This window comes from Vulpes vulpes, chromosome 11, assembly GCF_048418805.1.
Source record: "Vulpes vulpes isolate BD-2025 chromosome 11, VulVul3, whole genome shotgun sequence".
In the NCBI taxonomy this organism is placed as follows: Eukaryota; Metazoa; Chordata; class Mammalia; order Carnivora; family Canidae; genus Vulpes; species Vulpes vulpes.
Genome location: NC_132790.1, coordinates 22,294,998 through 22,313,935, shown reverse-complemented (window position 1 = coordinate 22,313,935; position 18,938 = coordinate 22,294,998). Strand labels below are relative to the sequence as shown.

General features: G+C 37.3%; 2 protein-coding genes across 2 annotated transcripts; both read right to left on the bottom strand.

Annotated features, from left to right (window-relative positions):
* Positions 1 to 5,374: 5,374 nt before the first annotated feature.
* Positions 5,375 to 6,319, bottom strand: LOC112912113 (olfactory receptor 52D1-like). Its single transcript, XM_025988852.2, has one exon. The coding sequence runs from the start codon at positions 6,317 to 6,319 to the stop codon at positions 5,375 to 5,377; it is 945 nt and encodes a 314-aa protein (XP_025844637.1).
* A 9,115-nt stretch (positions 6,320 to 15,434) lies between these two features.
* Positions 15,435 to 16,379, bottom strand: LOC112912111 (olfactory receptor 52D1-like). The gene has a single exon (XM_025988850.2). It carries the CDS (start codon positions 16,377 to 16,379, stop codon positions 15,435 to 15,437), a length of 945 nt encoding a protein of 314 aa, XP_025844635.2.
* Positions 16,380 to 18,938: the final 2,559 nt, after the last annotated feature.

Sequence of the window (18,938 nt, the reverse complement as noted above, 5' to 3'; positions counted from 1 at the left end):
TAATCTTAACTCAGTCTGTTTCTCTATTTACCACAGTGTTTTAACCCCCTCCTCTTGATGTTCAAGCTAATGACTTATAATATTACTTACAGTACGAAGAGAAGATTAAAGTTTACCTTATGGTCATCTCAATCTTTAAACAGGTGAATATGACATAAGAGGTCCTATCAGGGGTTCCCCCAAAAGCAAACCAAAGCAATAATTTTAGTGTATGTGGTATATTTGGGAATTGATTCAAGAAAAATTTTGTAAGGGACTGAGCAAGAAACATAGTGAAGGGAAGAAAGCCAATAATGTGTGCATGACTAAACAGTTACTGCTATGGACTAACAGAGCTCTTTCCTGTTGGAGATGCTTAGAAAAAGGTAAGGATCACACCTCAAAACTGTCCCATTGAAGGGCTAGAAACAGTGTATTTATCTAGCAATCTCCATCTCTTATTAGATGGTAACTCCTGAAATATCACCTTCTGACATTTCTCACATGTAGCACTCATGGACAGAGCATGCTCCCAGGTCTCAGACAAAGAGTCATGGGAATCAACTGGATGAACAGAGACTATTTATAGGCGATTTATGGGACAGGTTAGAGTATGTGTGTAGTCTTTTTAAATGTAGCAAAAAAAAAAGTTTTCTTGGATAAGCATGCAGAAAAATAAATAAAGCACAGAAGACATTCTAAGTCCCCTCATGATCTCAGAGAGGTAGGCAGGGAATGGAACACTGCTGGATGCTGCATGGACTATAGTCCAGAGAAAGAATCCCCATGAAATAGACTTGTGGGAGAATTAATACATTGGCATCAAGTACCAGGCAGTCTCATATTCATGACAAGGATTCTAGTTGAAGTATCAACTGTTTAGAAAAGCAACTGGAAACACCAGCTTTCCAATACATGGAGACTTTCCCCTTTATCTGATTCAGTGAGAAATTGAGTTTGGTTAATATAGCCTTTTCTACTAGGAGGGAGGGGGCATCCTTAGTTTCCTAGGCAGACAACATAGTGCTCACTGTCACTTTTGTTAAGGTAGAAAATAAAAAAAAATACATAATGAATTGATGGGTTTCATGAAGGAACTTCCAGCTAATGTTGAAAGTGCCACCTGTAGTAAAATATGTATAGAGAAAAAGGAGTTAAATAAGGGTCTAACTTTCAAATAGTACTTATAAAAACCATAAAAGCTTTGGATATTTATGATCTTGAACACAAAATTTTTTCTCATTCATGTTTTCTCTATACATTATATACTCCTAAAGTAAGAGCTAGCTTCTCAATAACAGTGTGCAGTTTTAAAATCCTTTATTAGTCAGAAGAACTGCCTGGTTCGACTGAAAAGAACAAAGACAGCTCAAAATGAAAAGTACCATTGGAGTTCCCAACCTATAGGCTTAGAAAGATAAATGAAAACTTGGCCCACTTCTTTTAGAAAATGAATGATTATGCAGAGTACAGACCTTAGGTTTCTGAAAGTAAATCCAAGAACCACAAAGAAATGAAATTATCCACATGGAGCAGGAAAATGCCTTAATCAAGAAGCTGGGAACATGTACTTAGATTTCAGTATGTCTGGCAGGCCAGATGGCTCAGCAGTTTGGTGCTGCCTTCAACCCAGGGTGTGATCCTGTAGACATGGGATCAAGTCCCATGTCGGGGTCCCTGCATGGAGACTGCTTCTCCATCTGCCTGTGTCTCTGCCTCTCTCTGTCCCTTTGTCTCTCATGAATAAATAAATAAATAATCTACAAAAAAAAAAATAAAGCAGAAAAAGATTTCAGTGTGCCATGGACCAGCAACTACCATGCTCCATATTTCTTCCTCTTTTGGAATGGGAATGGTTTTGCAGTTATCCTATTACTGTATTAACATTATACACTGGCAGTGTAGGAGGCAGAAGACTTATCTCTTTAGTTAATAGGTGTTCAGAGAAGGAGGAACCATACTCAACTATATCTAAGGAACCAGGTCTATGAAGCCTCCCCTATAACTGGATATGATTTACATGATGAAATTCTGGATAGATATCAAAATAAGATGAGACCTAGAAGTTTGGAGGAGGTGTTAAGTATATGTTGCAAATGAAAGGAATGTGAACTATTGTAACTAGAGAGGAAACTGTACCATATTGGACCTGTCAAAGATGGCTATAATAGTATTTTCTAAACTCCTTGTTCCTCTGCAATATAATCATGAGGAGTAAGTCTACTTTCCAACCCCTTGACTTGGTCAAATCCTTTGACTGTTTCAAGCAATAAAATACTACAAAAACGATGTTGTGTAAGGCTTGGGTATAGAACATACCTGGTCTTGCAACTTCTGCTTTTTACCTCCAGAAACCCTGAAACACCAGGTAAAAATAGCAGGCTAATTTTATGGAGAGCCCAGGAGGAAGAGCATGGTGGTACCAGCCTTGTCAGTGAAGCCATATTGGATGTCCATCCACTGAGGTGAAAGAACATGTCCTAAATAATCTTCAGAACTAGAGTCAAAGAGATTTGACCATGAAAGGATCCTCAATGAAGAAGAATCCTGGCCAGGCAAACGAAATGCTTTTTTCCTTCCTCCCTCCTTTTCTCCTACCCTTCCATTCTTATTCATTATCCACTTCCTGCCCCTTTTCTCTACCTTCTTTCTTTTCCTCCTTTCAACGTCCCTTCCTTTATTTAATTTTTAGTCATGGGCTGAATGTATACATCTATGCATTCTTTTATGATATTGTTGCTTCATCAAAGACAGCTTTTGAAATAAGACTTAATTTATTCGATAGATATTTATTAAACTAACATGGAAATTCTAGATACTATGGAAACAAGTTTAGAGAAAAACATTCATTTCAGTATAGAAAAAGATTACTAAAGAGGCAATTATCATATTCAGTGATATGTGTTATGATTGAGAAAGGATTTAATAACATTGACAGCCACTGAAAATGAGCCCAATATACAATGGAGAAAAAGAGTAGAGAGGTGAGGGAAAGCTCACAGAGAAAGTATTGCATAAGATGAGTCCCAAAAGTTGATAAAGAGCATGTGGTAGTGAGAGGTAGTCATTCTGAGAGGAGTCATTAATTTGCTTGAGCAAACTTAGGTCTTTGAAAACTGGTGCAGGCAATTGTGAAGTGAGTAATAGTGTGAGAGTAATAGTGATTTTACATATTTATTGAGGTAATGAAATGTACATCATGTATACATGCACATACATGTTCTTGTGAATGCTTGTGTATTTCAGGTACAATACATGAATTATGTAAATATGAATATGATAGCACATTACAGAGAGAGACAGACAGAAAGAGATGTTTATTGGCAAGTAAGATGATTGGAAGCATGTATATGAAAGAAAAAGCATGTATATATTTGTATATGTTTGTGCGAAATAAATATTATGTATGTGATGTTTGTTCTGGGTAGACCTAGGGATAATTTAGATTATGAACATTAGAGATAGAAAGATGGGTCTGATTTACATGTATAGTCAACCATTGGTTTATGAGTTGATGTTTTAATACCATTTGTGAAAAACTAAGACAAGGAGAATTACAACCTGCTGATGGGCAATGCAAAATTCAATTTCTCAGCATGTCCTTAAAGGAATGTTGGTGTAAGAGTAATGGCAAGATGTGCAGACTGGCATCTGAAGCACAGGGAAGGGATGACTGGTGGCTCAGTGGTTAAGTGCCTGCCTTCAGCTCAGGGTGTGATCCTGGGGTCCCAGGATCGAGTCTTGCATCGGGCTTCCTGCATGGAGCCTGCTTCTCCCTCTGCCTGTGTCTCTGCCTCTCTCTGTGTGTGTCTCTCATGAATAAATAAATAAAATCTTTTAAAAAATGAAGTACAGGACAGATCACAGACAAATGAATGTCAAAGAAACCTAAAGTGCCTGGCAATATGGAAAATGACTGGTTTATATCATTTGAAGACAGGTATTAAGGAAAACAAATTGAAGAAACGGTCTCTTGAGGTGGGAAGAATTTTGAGTAAGAAAGATCAAAGGAAAATGGCTCCCAAATAGCAGGAAGAATCAGCTAACATAACAAGGAATGTGGAAGGTTTTTTGGCAAGTAAAGCAGCTAGGTTTAATTGGATTGCTGCCTATTCTATGATTTAGTGATCATAAAGCACCTGGCCAGGCAGACTGGAGTCAAGTCATGCAATAACTTTTGTGCCATGCTGTAGAGTGAAGACTTTATCTTGAGGAATAGGGTGTGAAGATTTAGGTGGACAAAATGATATATTTGCTTGGGAAAGACAATAATGTTGCAGTGTTAATGACAACTTTGAATATGAGATATACTGGGCATGGAAAAGTTGGAATCTGCAGTATAGAGACTGACAGTGATAAAAGTATGAGATAGAAAAGAAGGGAGTGGAAACGTGCAGGAAAATTTTGGTCATAGGATGGATGAAGGAAAATAAAAATAAGTAATTTCAAGATTTTTAACTTAACTCAAGTCAAAAGAACAAAAATAGGGAATGCAGAGGGTAATCAAGCTGGCAAGGAGACTAAGGGTTTAGTTTGGGAAGGTTTTAGTTTAAGGTGTATATGTAGACTGGTTCCTAAGGTTATTATTCTGGAATACAGAAATGAATAAAATAATTAAAACATTCTGGAATACAGAGATGATTCAGAGTTTAAGATACAGATTTGTACATTTGTAAATATGTTTCACATATGAGGTCATATGAGGTCAGATAGGTGAAAAGGAAAAGCAAAGCCAGTGAAGAAAATAACTTTACTAGGTCTTTTTTTTTCCTTTGTAAAATGCTTACCTATCAAGCCTAGTCCACTGTATATCAGTTCCATAGTCTGTAACCATATCCATACTAACTCCCTAAAGATGACTCTTCTCTATTAAACCCATCAGACCAAAAATGAGCTCATTACTCATAGACATGATCATAGATATTTACACGTTTATTCTCATTAGGATTATTTTCCATTATATAATTCTATGTTGGTGAAATATCTGAAACATAACTGTGGAAGGAAAATGATGAAATCAATAAAAAATTTGGATAATTATTTTTGCTGATAGGTCTTGAGACTATGACTGATTTCACTTTATATCATTTGAAAAATGTGCTTACAATTTATTTGAAGGGATTAAATAATAAAATTAATGATAAAATATTCTCCTAATTTATTACTTGCATATACATTTGGGGAAGGTTCTGCTCATGTAGGTTTTACAATGATAACCACATTCTGATGGAGAGAACATGCCCCAGTTACATTCCCACACTGACTGAGTCCTTCTCTTGTCTTGGCTATTCCTATTTCCATGAAGCCCCTGATCTGCCTGACATTATCTCTTCCTCCAACCTAACAAGATTTCCAGTTCTGTATCACAGGTTTCCTGTCCACCTCGGATTCACTCTCAGTTTCTATGACAGTGGAAGATCCGCAGCATCCGCTCCCGCATTTGCTTAGTTCGGGCCCCATAAATCAAGGGATTGACCATGGGAGGCACTAGGAAGTAGAGATTGTCAATGATAATTTGTAGATGAGGAGCCATATGGTAGCCTAAAATCTGGGCCAGGACAGAGAAGACAACAGGAGAATAAAAGAGAGCTATGACACAAAGGTGGGAGCCACATGTATTGAGAGCTTTGCCCCGTGCCTCCCAAGAGGGTATCTGAAAGACAGCATGAAGGATCAGCCCATATGACAGAATGATAAAAAATAGATCAAGTCCCACGGATGCTACAAGAACCATGAGGCCATAGAAAATGTGGTTGGAGATGTCTCCACAGGCTATCTTCACCACAGCCATATAGGCACAGTAGGAGTAAGCGATGATGTGGGTTTGGAAACTTTCCAGTCTTCCTGCCAGTATGGGTGCTGGAGTCAGCACTGCCACTGCCCTTGCCAGGACAGTCAGTGCCATCTTCACAAGTACCTTGTTAGCAAGGATGGTTGTATATCTCAGAGGAAACCAGATAGCCACAAATCTGTCAAAAGCCATGGCTAGGAGGATCCCAGACTCCATGACGTAAAAGGAAGGGATGAAAAACATCTGTGTGAGGCAGGCATTGAAGCTGATTTCTTTGGCATTCATCCAGAAGATTTCCAGCATGCGGGGCACAGTGACACTGACCAGGGACAGGTCAACAACAGATAGCATAGCCAGGAGGAGAAACATGGGCTCATGAAGACTCTTCTCTACTCGGATGATGCATAAGATGGCGGTATTCCCAAAAATTGTAACAACAAAGACCAAGAAAAAAGGCACAGAGAACAAGCCATGGGAAGATTCCAGGCCAGGAATTCCAGCCAGAACAAATATCAAAGGTTGAGGAATGGAGTTGTTGCAAGAGGTCATCCCTAACCTGAGCTCTTCAAAGTCTGATTCCTAGGGAGAAAGAAACAGGGACACTTTGAAGTCACTGAATCATTTGCACCTAAAATGCTGGGTATTCTAGTAGCGTATGGTGATAATCATAATTATATGATACAAACTAATGATCAAATGAATGCTTCAGCTACTTAGAGTGCGGAGGGAGATAATCCTAGGCTACTCTCTCTGCAGAAGCAGTCTTAGGGATAAATGCTCAATAAAAACATATCAACTGCATACTTGAGATTCTCCTGTGGCTCTGATCCAATTTAATAATCAATGTGTGCAGTCCTGTGGGATTTTTTCCAAGATACAAGATTTGACAAGAGACCAAACATTTTCAACATTATAGGCAGAAGGTGGGGGTAAGAACAAGCTATAAAGCATGTTTTTCATTCAAAATTGAGGAAGTTGAATTTCTTCATCCTACCTTTTAGTTCTTGAGACTGGCCTTGGTGCTTAGGATTCTTTTCTGGACTCTGTTGATTTTGACAGAGAACCTAGAAATTCTGCTGATTTAATACCTGGAAAGCATTATGTTATTCTGGAAAAATAACTGATATTTTGGATGATAAATGTGGAATCTAAAATGCCTCAGTTGATAATAATTTAGTATTAAGATTCCAGATTATTCAATAAAGCATGGTTGGGGAGTGGACAAAAGTAAAGGTAAATTATTAATCTTCTGTATATATATGTATTTATGTAGGGAATATAGATAGTTAAGATTAATGGTAATACATATTTCTATATAAATTAAGACTATTGCATTTGCTAAATATTTTAACCTACAACTATTTTGAATCAAAATACATATTTAAAAATTGGGGATCCCGGGTGGTTCAGTGGTTCAGCACTGCCTTTGGCCCAGAGTGTGATCCTGGGGACCCAGGATCGAGTCCCACATCAGGCTCCCCGCTTGGAGCCTGCTGCTCCCTCTGCCTGTGTCTCTGCCTCTCTCTATCTCTGTGTCTTTCATTCATGAATAAATAAAGTCTCTATAAAATACATATTTAAAAATTTATAAATAATTTGACCAAAGTTATAAAGAGTATACTTAATACATTAGAAGTAGAAGCCAAACAAATGTATAATACATACAAAAATAACAAAGGAATAAGACTTTTTTCTTATTACTATGATTGAAATTAAATTCCACTATTAAGGTTTAGACTCCATATTTTGTTAGAAACATTCTACCTATATATTTATAAAAGATAATCACAGAAGAAATAAAGTTTCTATAAAAGCTTAAAATAAAGAGATTAAAAACTCATACAAAGTTGCTCTAAAAGGAGAATTGCAGTAATATTAACTCTGTGTCCTTTTCTGTTTTTTTTTTTTTAAGATTTTATTTATTTATTCAGGAGAGACACACAGAGAGAGAGAGAGAGAGAGAGGCAGAGACATAGGCAGAAAGAGAAGCAGGCTCCATGAAGGGAGCCTGATGCAGGACTCCTTCCCAGGACTCCAGGATCACGCCCTGGGCCGACGGCAGGCACTCAACCGCTGAGCCATCAAGGCATCCCTCCTTTTATGTTTTTAGTTGTCAATGGATTTGGATTATTTGCATTTTTTTGCTAATTAACTTATTCTAAATATTTAGGAGCCCAAAATAGAGTGGCATATCTGCCAAAATACTACTGTATCATTTATACATCATAAATTGAGTTATTTAGATCTAAGTATTTAATATATCAACTGCATTTGGCAAAAAACACACCATAGCCCAATGATAGGCAGATCCTGGAAGATTACATGATACAGTGAAAACAGTCAACTCATTGAGATAACACATGTTGGGGATACAATCTCAGTCCTGCCACTTAAGTGACTTGACCAAGCTGCTTAAGACTTGAAGTCTCATTTCCTCACCTCAAAAATAGGATGAGGTTTACCTTTCAAAGCTTGCAGTGAGGATAGAATCCATTATTAAATTCCAACATTGTATAAAATATGCAACATGCTTTGGTGTCCTATAATAGTAAATCTTTTTCTTTTTCTATGAAGTATAAATTTTATGTGTGATACTCAAAAAGTGATGTTCTTTTTGTTTTTTTCTTGGAAAGAACTCTAAGATGATGAACAGTCTTGAATTGACACTATAAAGAGGAATATTTGATGGCCCTTGTAGTTTGATCCTCAAATATTTTTAGATTCATTAGATACTAGAGAGCAAAAAAATACTTAGTGTCACCAGAAATAGACATCTGGCCTAATAAAGGACACTAAAATTTTTTTAAAAGTACATTTTAGTTCAATAGGGGAAAGGACTACCCTGTGAAACCAAAAGCCCACTACCAGTGGGAGATTCCAGGTAGAAACTGAATAATGATATATGAGGAATAATGTAGATGAAAATTCTCCAAGTGATGGGGATATTAGGACATTAGAGTTTTAAGCAACATTGTAAAGTTTTGTCTGAGTGATCCTGGAACAGTTGCCAGGAACAAGTATATCAACATTAATTATAAGTAAAGACCATCAGTTTAAACATAAAAATTAGAAATGTACTTATTTTTTTACAGAATTTACTGGGAATTCTCAAGATTGAAGACCCAACCACAGTTCTATAAATGTTGGTGATGGTAGTATGTGGATTAACAAGATTTGAAAATCTTTTTCCTTACATGACTGTGCATCCCAGGATTTTCTGATTTTTTCTCTCCTATTTCTCCCTTTTCCTAGAGTATTACCTGTATATGGTTGTTGAATCTGGTCACAGTAGGGCTGGGACCAGCAGAGCACCCATTTGCTTGAGGTATGAGGAAGATCTGTTGACAACCAGAATAAGATGGAGTGTCTGAGTTGGAGGCAGATTTATGCTGGTTTGTTCTGATCTTTCTGGGTCCCTAGTGGCCTCTCTACATTGGGCAAAGTGACTTACTAGCCTGGATATTCTGGGAAACAAATCATAGAGACAATAATTGATGATACCACCTGAGGATAAGAGCAGATATTAAGGAACACTATAGATCTAAGTGTTGGTATGGTTTAGGAGCCCTAGGGAGAAAGAGTAAGGACTGGAGACTCATTTAGGATGGAAATTAAAGAACACCTGGAGTAACAGGTAGCAGAGCTGCTACAGCTATAGTTGTATAAAAATTGATTTCCCTTGCTTAAGAACCAATAGTTTAAACCATTTTCAGTTCCAGTGACTTTGGGAGACTCCATGTACAAAACTTAAGCTGAAATTAAGAATCTTGATTTCTGGGGTGCCTGGGTGGCTCAGTCAGTTAAGCATCTGACTTTGGCTCAAGTCATGGTTCCAGGGTCTTGGCATGGAGCCCCATGTCAGGCTCTCTGCTCAGTGGGGAGCCTGCTTCTCCCCTTCCTCTACCTGCCACTCCCTTTGCTTGTAGTCTTGCTCTCTCTCTCAAATAAATAAATAAAATGTTAAAAAAAAGAATCTTGATTTCCTAGATATAATCAAAATCCACAAGAAGCTGGCAAAAAGGGAGATTAAATATGTTGGCCTTAATATATTAAACCAAACTATAATAAAAAATATACCAAAAACCAAAAAAAATAAAATAAAAAAATAAAAAACATGAAAAAAAGGGAAATTAAGAGCATACTTATCTTGATGAGAACTGAGAAATGTAAAGAATCATCATATTGTACACCTGAAACCAATTAACACTGAACATTAATTATACTTCAAAAAATGTATGAAAAATCTTAATTGATTAAATTAAGACCATAGTATGGTAAGTAAGATATATAAAAAGAAACATCAAAGGGTGAGATAAAAGTAGGAACAAGAGAGGAATTCTAGAAAAAAAATATTGTAAAATATTAGGTTTAGGAGAGACTGAGTTTCAGAAAGACTCTTGGTGGGAGTGACAAGCTCAATTTGAAAGTAAATGGTAAAGGGGGATATGAACTGCAGGCTATTTTGCCGATGGTCAAATGTAAACATTCTAATGATAGTGACTGGCCCTTGTTTGTTTGTTCACTATTATTTCCCCAGTGCCTGGTAAGTTGTAGGTCTTCAAATATTTTCATATGAATAAATGTGTATCTCTGCCCCTACACCCTGCCCCTACACAGGTCTTCATCAAGCATCCACTCTAGACTTTAGGCCGATAATAACACTGCAAGGGGAAGCAATGGTCATACTCCAATGAGCTTGTCTAAGTCTTCAGTAAGCCATGTTCCCCCAGCCTAAAGTATATTCAGGGTACTCAAATCAATTTAATTCTCTTGTGATTTCTACCAACTTGGATCAGAGTGTTATCATATTGTCCTAGGTAACTTTTATAACATCCTAAAAGGTCTTCTGCATTCATTTATTCCATTCTTGTCTCATCCCATTTTCTTCACTGCAGCTATAATGATCTTTACACTTAAAAAAAGATTTTATTTATTTGAGAGAGAGAACGAGAGAGCTCAGGCAGTGCATGTGTGAGTGGGGGTGGGGGGTAAGCGGTGAGAGAGGGCAAAGTAGACTCCTTGCTCATCAGTAAGCCCTATGCAGTTGGATCCCAGGACCCTGGGATCATAAGTGGAAGGCAGCTACTTTACTGACTTGGGCCACCCAAGGCACTCCACAATGATCTTTTTTAAAACACAAACCTAGTATGTCACTCCTGTGCATAAAACATTCACGGTCTCCCTCTCATTTTTAGGATAAAATTGAGAACCCAAAAAATGGCCTATGCACCTTTGCATGCTACTGTCCCAGTCTGAGGCACCCACTTTTCACCTCCTTCTCTGTCCTCCAGCCACAAAATGGATTCTTGTCCAGTTTTCCTACCTTAAGATCCACACATATTCATGCATTCATGTTCTCTCTCCCTGTAACATGACCAGTCCCATTTCATGACCTCTGTCTCTTTTCTCAGCTGCTTACGTGCCTTCTGGGACTCAAGTAAATGTCATTTTTAGGGAAGCTTTCCTTGATTGCCCTAGACTAGAAATCTTTGTTTCCACTTGACAGCACTTAATAGCCAGTGTAGTTATGCATTTGAGCATCACTTGATTATTTCACCTCCACCAGAATGTGAAGTCCCTGAGACATGGACTTTGTTTTGCCCACCCTTCTTAATTCTTCAGAATTAAGCACTGGGTGATGTATGGAAGTGTTTAATTACTATATTGTACACCTGAAACTGAGATAACACTGCATATTAACTATACTAGAATTTAAAATAAAATAAAAGGAGCACCTGGGTGGCTCAGTGGGCTGAGCATCAGCTTTTGGTCTTTGCTCAGGTCACGATCGCATGGGTCGTGTGATGGAGAACAGTCTGGTTAAAGATTCTCCTCTCTCCCTCTGCTCCTTCCCCCCACTCATGTGTGCACACACTCTGTCTCTCTAAAATAAGCAAATCTTTAAAAAAATAAATTAAATTAAAAAATAAATAATGAAAGTAAATGGGGACTTAAACATGGGATTAATTATTTTTATTTTTCTTTAAATCCAGATACTACCACTTAGTCAATATATGACATTGAGCATATTATTTAATCTCTCTGAATCTAAATTACTTACATGTTAGATCAAGACCAACAATCCAGTGATTATGGTGATAATTATAAAATTTTATTTGCATGTGTATATATAGAGCTATGCATTTATGCACATATATATGCAAATGTATACCTATGTCTCACAAAGTCTGACTTATAATAAATACACAAAATTGTTATGATAATCCATGTGTTAACTAATAAATGCTATTATAAGTGTCTTATATGTGTGTGTGTGTGGCACTATTGTAAGTGTCTTATATGTTTTCATTTATTTAATCCTTTAAGCTCTCTGAGGCAGGAAATCATATGATCCTTATTTTATTGATTTTGACAACAAGGCCCGGAAAGTTTCAGCAACTTGCTTGAGCACACAAAAGCAGAAGGTGGAAGAGATGAATAATGAACTCAGACACTCTGCTTCTAGAGCCAGTGCACTTAACTTCAAACCATACTAAGAGTTTACTTGGCAAAAGGCATATTAAGAATTTAACTAAAATGTATCATGACATTTTCTACAATAAAGGTAGGGAGAATTTTTAGTTAGTTTGCCCTGAGGGAAAAAACTTAATCTTTCTGGGGCATCTGGGTGGATCAATGGGTTAAGCATCTGCCTTCAGCTCAGGTCTTAATCCTAGGAGTTTGGGATCAAGATTCCCCAGGGTCCTGGGATCTAGCCCTGCATCAGGATCCCTGATCATCAGGTAGCCTGCTTCTTCCTCTCCCTCTACCTATTGCTGCCCCTGCTTGTGTTCTCTGTCTCTCTCTGTCAAATACATAAATAAAATTTTAAGCAAAATAAAAGAAAAGAAACTTAATCTTTCTGATAAAGTAGGGGAGTTTAAATAAGAGCTATATCTTGAAGGATAATTAAACTCTTCCCAGGTAAAAAAGAGGATGAGTCGGAGAGAAACATTTTGAGCAAAACATAAAGATATGGAGAGACCTATTATTTGAGAGTTTTCTGTTTTTTTTAAAGATTTATTTATTTATTTATTTATTTGTGAATTATTTTTATTTATTTTTATTTTTTTAATTAATTTTTATTGGTGTTCAATTTACCAACATACAGAAAAACACCCAGTGCTCATCCCGTCAAGTGTCCACCTCAGTGCCCGTCACCCATTCCCCTCCAACACCCGCCCTCCTCCCCCCTTCCACCACCCCTAGTTCGTTTCCCCGAGTTAGGAGTCTTTATGTTCTGTCTCCCTTCCTGATATTTCCCAACATTTCTTCTCCCTTCCTTTGTATTCCCTTTCACTATTATTTATATTCCCCAAATGAATGAGAACATACACTGTTTGTCCTTCTCCGATTGACTTATTTCACTCAGCATAATTTGCTTCAACGTAGATTTATTTATTTATTTTTTGGAGGAGTGGGCAGAGAGAGAGAGAGAGAGAGAGAAGCAGACTCCCTGCTGAATGCAGAGCCCTCGAGACCATGACCTGAACCAAAATCAAGAGCTGGATGCTTAATCAACTGAGCCACTCAAGCACCCCAAAGATCTATTATTTGAATGAAGGTGGGAGTCTTCATGAACTGGCAATGAGTTCAAGGGATATATAAGAATGAGAAATAGCAGAAAGAATTTCATTAAGCTTTGCTTTGCTATCCTGGTGCTTCCATGGGTCTGACATATCAATTCTTTTTTTTTTTTTTTAAACTTTTAGGAGGATAACTATGATCTCAATGTGAAGGGTGTGTTGGGCATAGTAATTAAAAGCTAATGACTTGAAAATGTCAGTGGCAACTGTTGAAATAGCCCAACTGGGAAATGATAAAACCTTGAACAATCATGTTTTAGTAAAGTCTAAGGAACAGGAATGGGGAGAAGCAGCCCCAATATTTACCTCTAAGAATCTCTTATACTAAATAGAAGGAAATCACAGAGAAAAGAAAGAAGGCACAAATAATACTTTACAAGTAACAAATCACAAAAAGAGAACATCAATTCAATGAAATTCAGGATAATATTTATTGACTCTGGAGTAATTTCCATTTTGTATAAGCAAAGAAGTGAAGGAAAGAGTCATATTTTTAAAGAGAAAATACTCATATTTTTTCCAATAAAATACTTATATCATTTTTAATAATTTTATTTTTAATTATCACTAGTAGCATAATCACTTTTATTAAATTGAGTTTTTATTTTATTTTATTTTATTTTATTTTATTTTATTTTACTTTTTTAATTGGAGTTCAATTTGCCAACATATAGCATAACACCCAGTGCTCATCCCATCAAGTGCCCCCCTCAGTGCCCGTCACCCATTCACCCCCACCCCTCGCCCTCCTCCCCTTCCACCACCCCTAGTTCATTTCCCAGAGTTAGGAGTCTTTATGTTCTGTCTCCCTTTCTGATATTTCCCACACATTTCTCCTCCCTTCCCTTATATTCCCTTTCACTATTATTTATATTCCCCAAATGAATGAGACCATACACTGTTTTTCCTTCTCCGATTGACTTACTTCACTCAGTTCCATCCACGTGGAAGCAAATGGTGGGTATTTGTCGTTTCTAATGGCTGAGTAATATTCCATTGTATACATAGACCACATCTTCTTTATCCATTCATCTTTCGATGGACACTGAGGCTCCTTCCACAGTTTGGCTATTGTGGAAATTGAGTTATTTTAATAATAGATTCCTTTCTTTAGCAAGGACATAATATCTGAAAACCAGCATAGCTGAGTCTAGCTCAGTGGGCTTGTTCCTAAACTCTGGGCAAATTCCCAAGTATGTAGCATCAAGCATAATGTTGTTTCTATTTTCAGGACACTCTGTGATGAAGGTAAAGAGAGTATTTTAAAAGATAATTAGTGTTAGTCCAGGTAACAATATAGCATGGACAAGTCATTCTTCGCGGAGACACAATATTCCATGAGCGATACAATGTTTAAATTTCTGTGGTCTTGATTATTGCAATATTGAACTTTTCCACATTTCTGTTTGACAACTTGTCCTATGTGTCCATTCTTGTGAATAAAACACAATTATTTGTTGTATTAAAAGGACACCAGCCCTGTTATATTGCCTCCTCTGTGGAATATTGACAGTGATCATTAATTTTTCTTTTTTTTAAGATTTATTTATTTATTTATTTATTCAGAGAGAGAGAGAGAGAGAGAGAGAGAGGCAGAGACACAGGCAGAGGAAGAAGGAGGCTCCGTGCAGGGAGCCGGACATGGGACTCGATTTTAGATCTCCAGGATCACACCTCAGGCTGCAGGCGGCACTAAACTGCTGCGCCACTGGGGCTGCCATGGGTTTCTTCATGTTTTTAACCACTCCCTATGTGAAAAGAAACTGCTAGCCTCAGTTACAACACAGAAGATCAGTAGCAGCAAGAAGGATAATGGAAAAAAAAGAAGCAGAATGGAATCTTTTTCCAATCAACAAGGTTTGAGTAAGTTCCCTTCAATCCAGGTGTGCACAAAATATCTCATGCCCTCTAGTTTCATTACAGTTAGGCAATTTCTATTATATGTGGTCACTCTTCCCCACCAAAATATCTGATACCAGAGGGAGGGATGATTTTCATGTCAGTTACAAAAATGGAATCAATTATTTCCATACTTCCTATTATGATAGATATCATCTTTGCAAACAATTTCAGGATAATCAAGTGACTTTTACCTTTAGAGAACTAAGGACATGGTCTCGAATTTTTTTGGTCCTAATACCATAAACAATGGGATTAAGGAAAGGTGGTACCAGGAGGTACATATTGGCAATAAAGATATGAATTTGGGGAGCCACATTGTGGCCAAAGCGGTGAGTGAGGAAGGTAAAGACAGCTGTAGAGTAGAAAACAAGGATGACACAGACATGGGAGCCACAGGTGCCTAGAGCTTTAAAACTTGCTTCCCGTGACGGAAGGCGAAAGACTGCACGGAGGATTAGGACATAAGAGACAGCGATGAAAAAGCCATCACAGGAACCAATGACAGAGGCCACACTGAGGCTGTAACGTTTGGTAGCTCCTGTGTCCACACACGCCAGCTTCACCACAGCCATGAACTCACAGTAGGTGTGGGCAATGATTCGTGTTCTGCAGTAGGGCAGCTGTTTGAGCAGGATGGGATGTGGGGAAAAGAAGGCCACTCCCCGGAGTACCACAGAAGCTCCCATTTTGGCAATGCGAGCATGGGTGAGAATCGTGGTATGGCGCAGTGGATCACAAATGGCCACGTAACGGTCAAAGGCCATGGCTAGGAAAAAGCCTGATTCCATCGCAGTAAAGCTATGAATGAAGAACATTTGAGCCAGGCAGGCATCAAAGGCAATGTCATGGGCTCCAAGCCAGAAGAGACAGAGCATGCGGGGCAGCGTGGATGTGGAGAGGACCAGGTCGGTGATGGAGAGCATGCAGAGAAAGAAGAACATAGGCTCATGGAGACTTCGCTCTGCCCTCACCACGGCCAGGATGGTCACATTCCCCACCACAGCCACCACGTACATGGAGCAGAAGGGGATCCCAATCCATACATGCAGGTGCTCTAGTCCTGGGATGCCCATCAGGAAGAAGGTGTCTGGAGATGTTTGAGATTTATTGGCTAGTCCCATTGTGCTACTGCTCTCTGTCTTTTATGGAAGTAATCCTCCTTTTTAGGGCAAAAGTTTTCTGGCAAGTTCATCACAACCAAATCGGGCAACAAATGAAAAGCAAATCTAGAAGACCCCAAAACATCACATTAGAAAACACCAAGGTTGTAATTTAGAGTAAAAAAAAAAAAAAAAAAAAAAAAAAAAAAAAAAAAAAAAAAGCTTAGTGACACTGGGCAAAGCTATGCAACCCAACACAAAGCACTTATTCTCAAACAAGTCATGAATTCCACAAATTTGTTCCAAAGAAAACAGCGAAAACCCAACTTTGAAACATCTCTGTGCAAGAAAATTCAATATCAACTGAATTTCCCATCTGACTCACTCATAGGACCAGATTAGCTTTTGCTAGAAATGTCAGGTATTATAGGGAAAACAGATCTTAGAATTTATCTATGCCAACTTCCTTCTTAACGTGATCCTGAAATATATTTTTCTAGCTGATGTTTGAGTTTTTCTCAAGTATACTTACTCATTTATCAGTCAATTCCATGTTTTTCTAGTCCTGTCATAGAAGCTGCCGGATGGTGTGAGCCTTCCCACTGGAGCGTTACAGACTCACTGGCCTTCTGCATAGTTTTCCAGAAGTCTGAGGTTTAACACTCATGCCTCCTGTAGGTTCTCTCTGTTCTGTACGCATTGTATCCTATTCTGAACTTTTATCATTTGTATTTGAACATACCAGTCATTACAGAGATCCATGCACTTGGTATCTCTTTTGATTTATACACTATTAGTGTGATTTCAGTTTGTATCATTTTTAAATGTGAAGTATGGAAGAAAGGTAATACTTTGTTGATCCTAACATGAAAAAGGCATTATCTTGGAATCCTTATAAATGTTCATTTTTGTTGGAAGGGCAATGCAAACTAAATAATGTTTTGCCCATTTTACTAATTAGGAAATAGAAGCCCAGAGTGTTAACATAGTGCAATGGCATAATGGAAAGAGTGCCAAGACACCAGAATTTTGACACAACTCAGCATGAATGACAAGTTCACACTATTTTCATAATATTACACTGAATATTTCTTGTCACAGATGTTAAAGTCATCAACTATAACCTAATATTTTTCATAATTTTTAACTCAAATTTCTCAAGATGATTTTAAACAAGTGATTAAAAAATTAGCCCCTTCATTTAAACTTGATAATCTGTATTGTATCGTTACAGATAACACTTTAAAATAATCATTATAGTGCATTTCTTTTATTATTATTAAGCATTTATCTACATACATACATCTACATAGAAACAAATGAAGTATAATTTTGATGTAAGTAAAGCCCAATAATGAGATATTTATTGAGATTTCCACAAAATACCTAGATATCAGAGTTAGGACAAGAGAATATCCTTGCTCTTTGGTAGATCTTTTTACTGCTTTGCACTTCCATGATTGTAAGACAGGACTCCAGGTATAGAGAGATAGGGCAACTAATGAAAAGTGGACTTCAATTTAATTACTGCTTTATCTGAGGGCTTGAAGATCTTGATTACTTACATTTCCACTTCCCAAGAAATATATAAAGCTAGGCACATTCTCTACTGGACCCTAACACTTTTTAAACTAAAATTTCATTGAGAGAAGACCTAGATATCTGTACTCACATATGCCTAAACAGGTGAACAAGCAGTGTCTTGTACATCTAAGTTTTCTCTTGTGTTGTCATAAGTTATGGTATACTATAGCCAGAGATGCAGATACACAGGACTCTTTAATTTTTTTAACACAACATAAAGATTCCTTCAGGCTTACCACATTAATGCTCAAATAAGTGCTTTCAAATATGCATGGGTATATTTAAATAAACTTATATTTTAAAGCACAAACAAAATGCTATTATACCTACTAAAACACACCCTGCATTTTTTCTGAGAATTATTAGGTTAGAAATAAAAATCTAAGTGTGGAGATGGTACACAGAAATGTCAGCTCTCTTCTTTTAAAAAAATCCACTAGGAGAAAATTTTATGTCCCACAAAGTTTTACTGTGGAAGTCTTTCTATACTTTGTGCTCTCTCTTATCTGTGCAGATTAACTAGTGTAAGGATTAAGTACATCAAATATTACAGTAGTTAATGTGACTAAGAGGATGTAAAGGTCTGTAGTGTTTTGAAAATAAAGGATATATAGAGAAAAGTTAGTTATGGCTTGTTTTTGCCCAGTTGATCACTTCAATAAGCAGACTGTTTTTTTAACCTTACCCTAAAATATTTTTCCTCCCACAAGAGTTGCCATGACTGATCAATGTCTAATGTTGAGTGAGTGGACACTGGCTATTCTTTGCTCACAACTGTCTCTGACCTCAAAGCCTGGTCCTGTTCAATCAGGTTTTAATGCTATTTTAATTTTAATTTGGAATATCTATGATCTTATGCTCCCTATATTTTAGAGCTAATGAATAGTAACTGTATTTATATCACCTATGGAGGAAATAAAAAGTCCATTCCTCCTTCTAAGTATATCACGTGTCTATGATTCTTATTTTATTCTTTATTCTTAACTTAAATAACTT

Bases quoted from the DNA above. Each gene is read 5' to 3' on its own strand.
- LOC112912111 (XM_025988850.2), bottom strand. From the start codon at position 16,379: ATGGGACTAGCCAATAAATCTCAAACATCTCCAGACACCTTCTTCCTG.
- LOC112912113 (XM_025988852.2), bottom strand. From the start codon at position 6,319: ATGACCTCTTGCAACAACTCCATTCCTCAACCTTTGATATTTGTTCTG.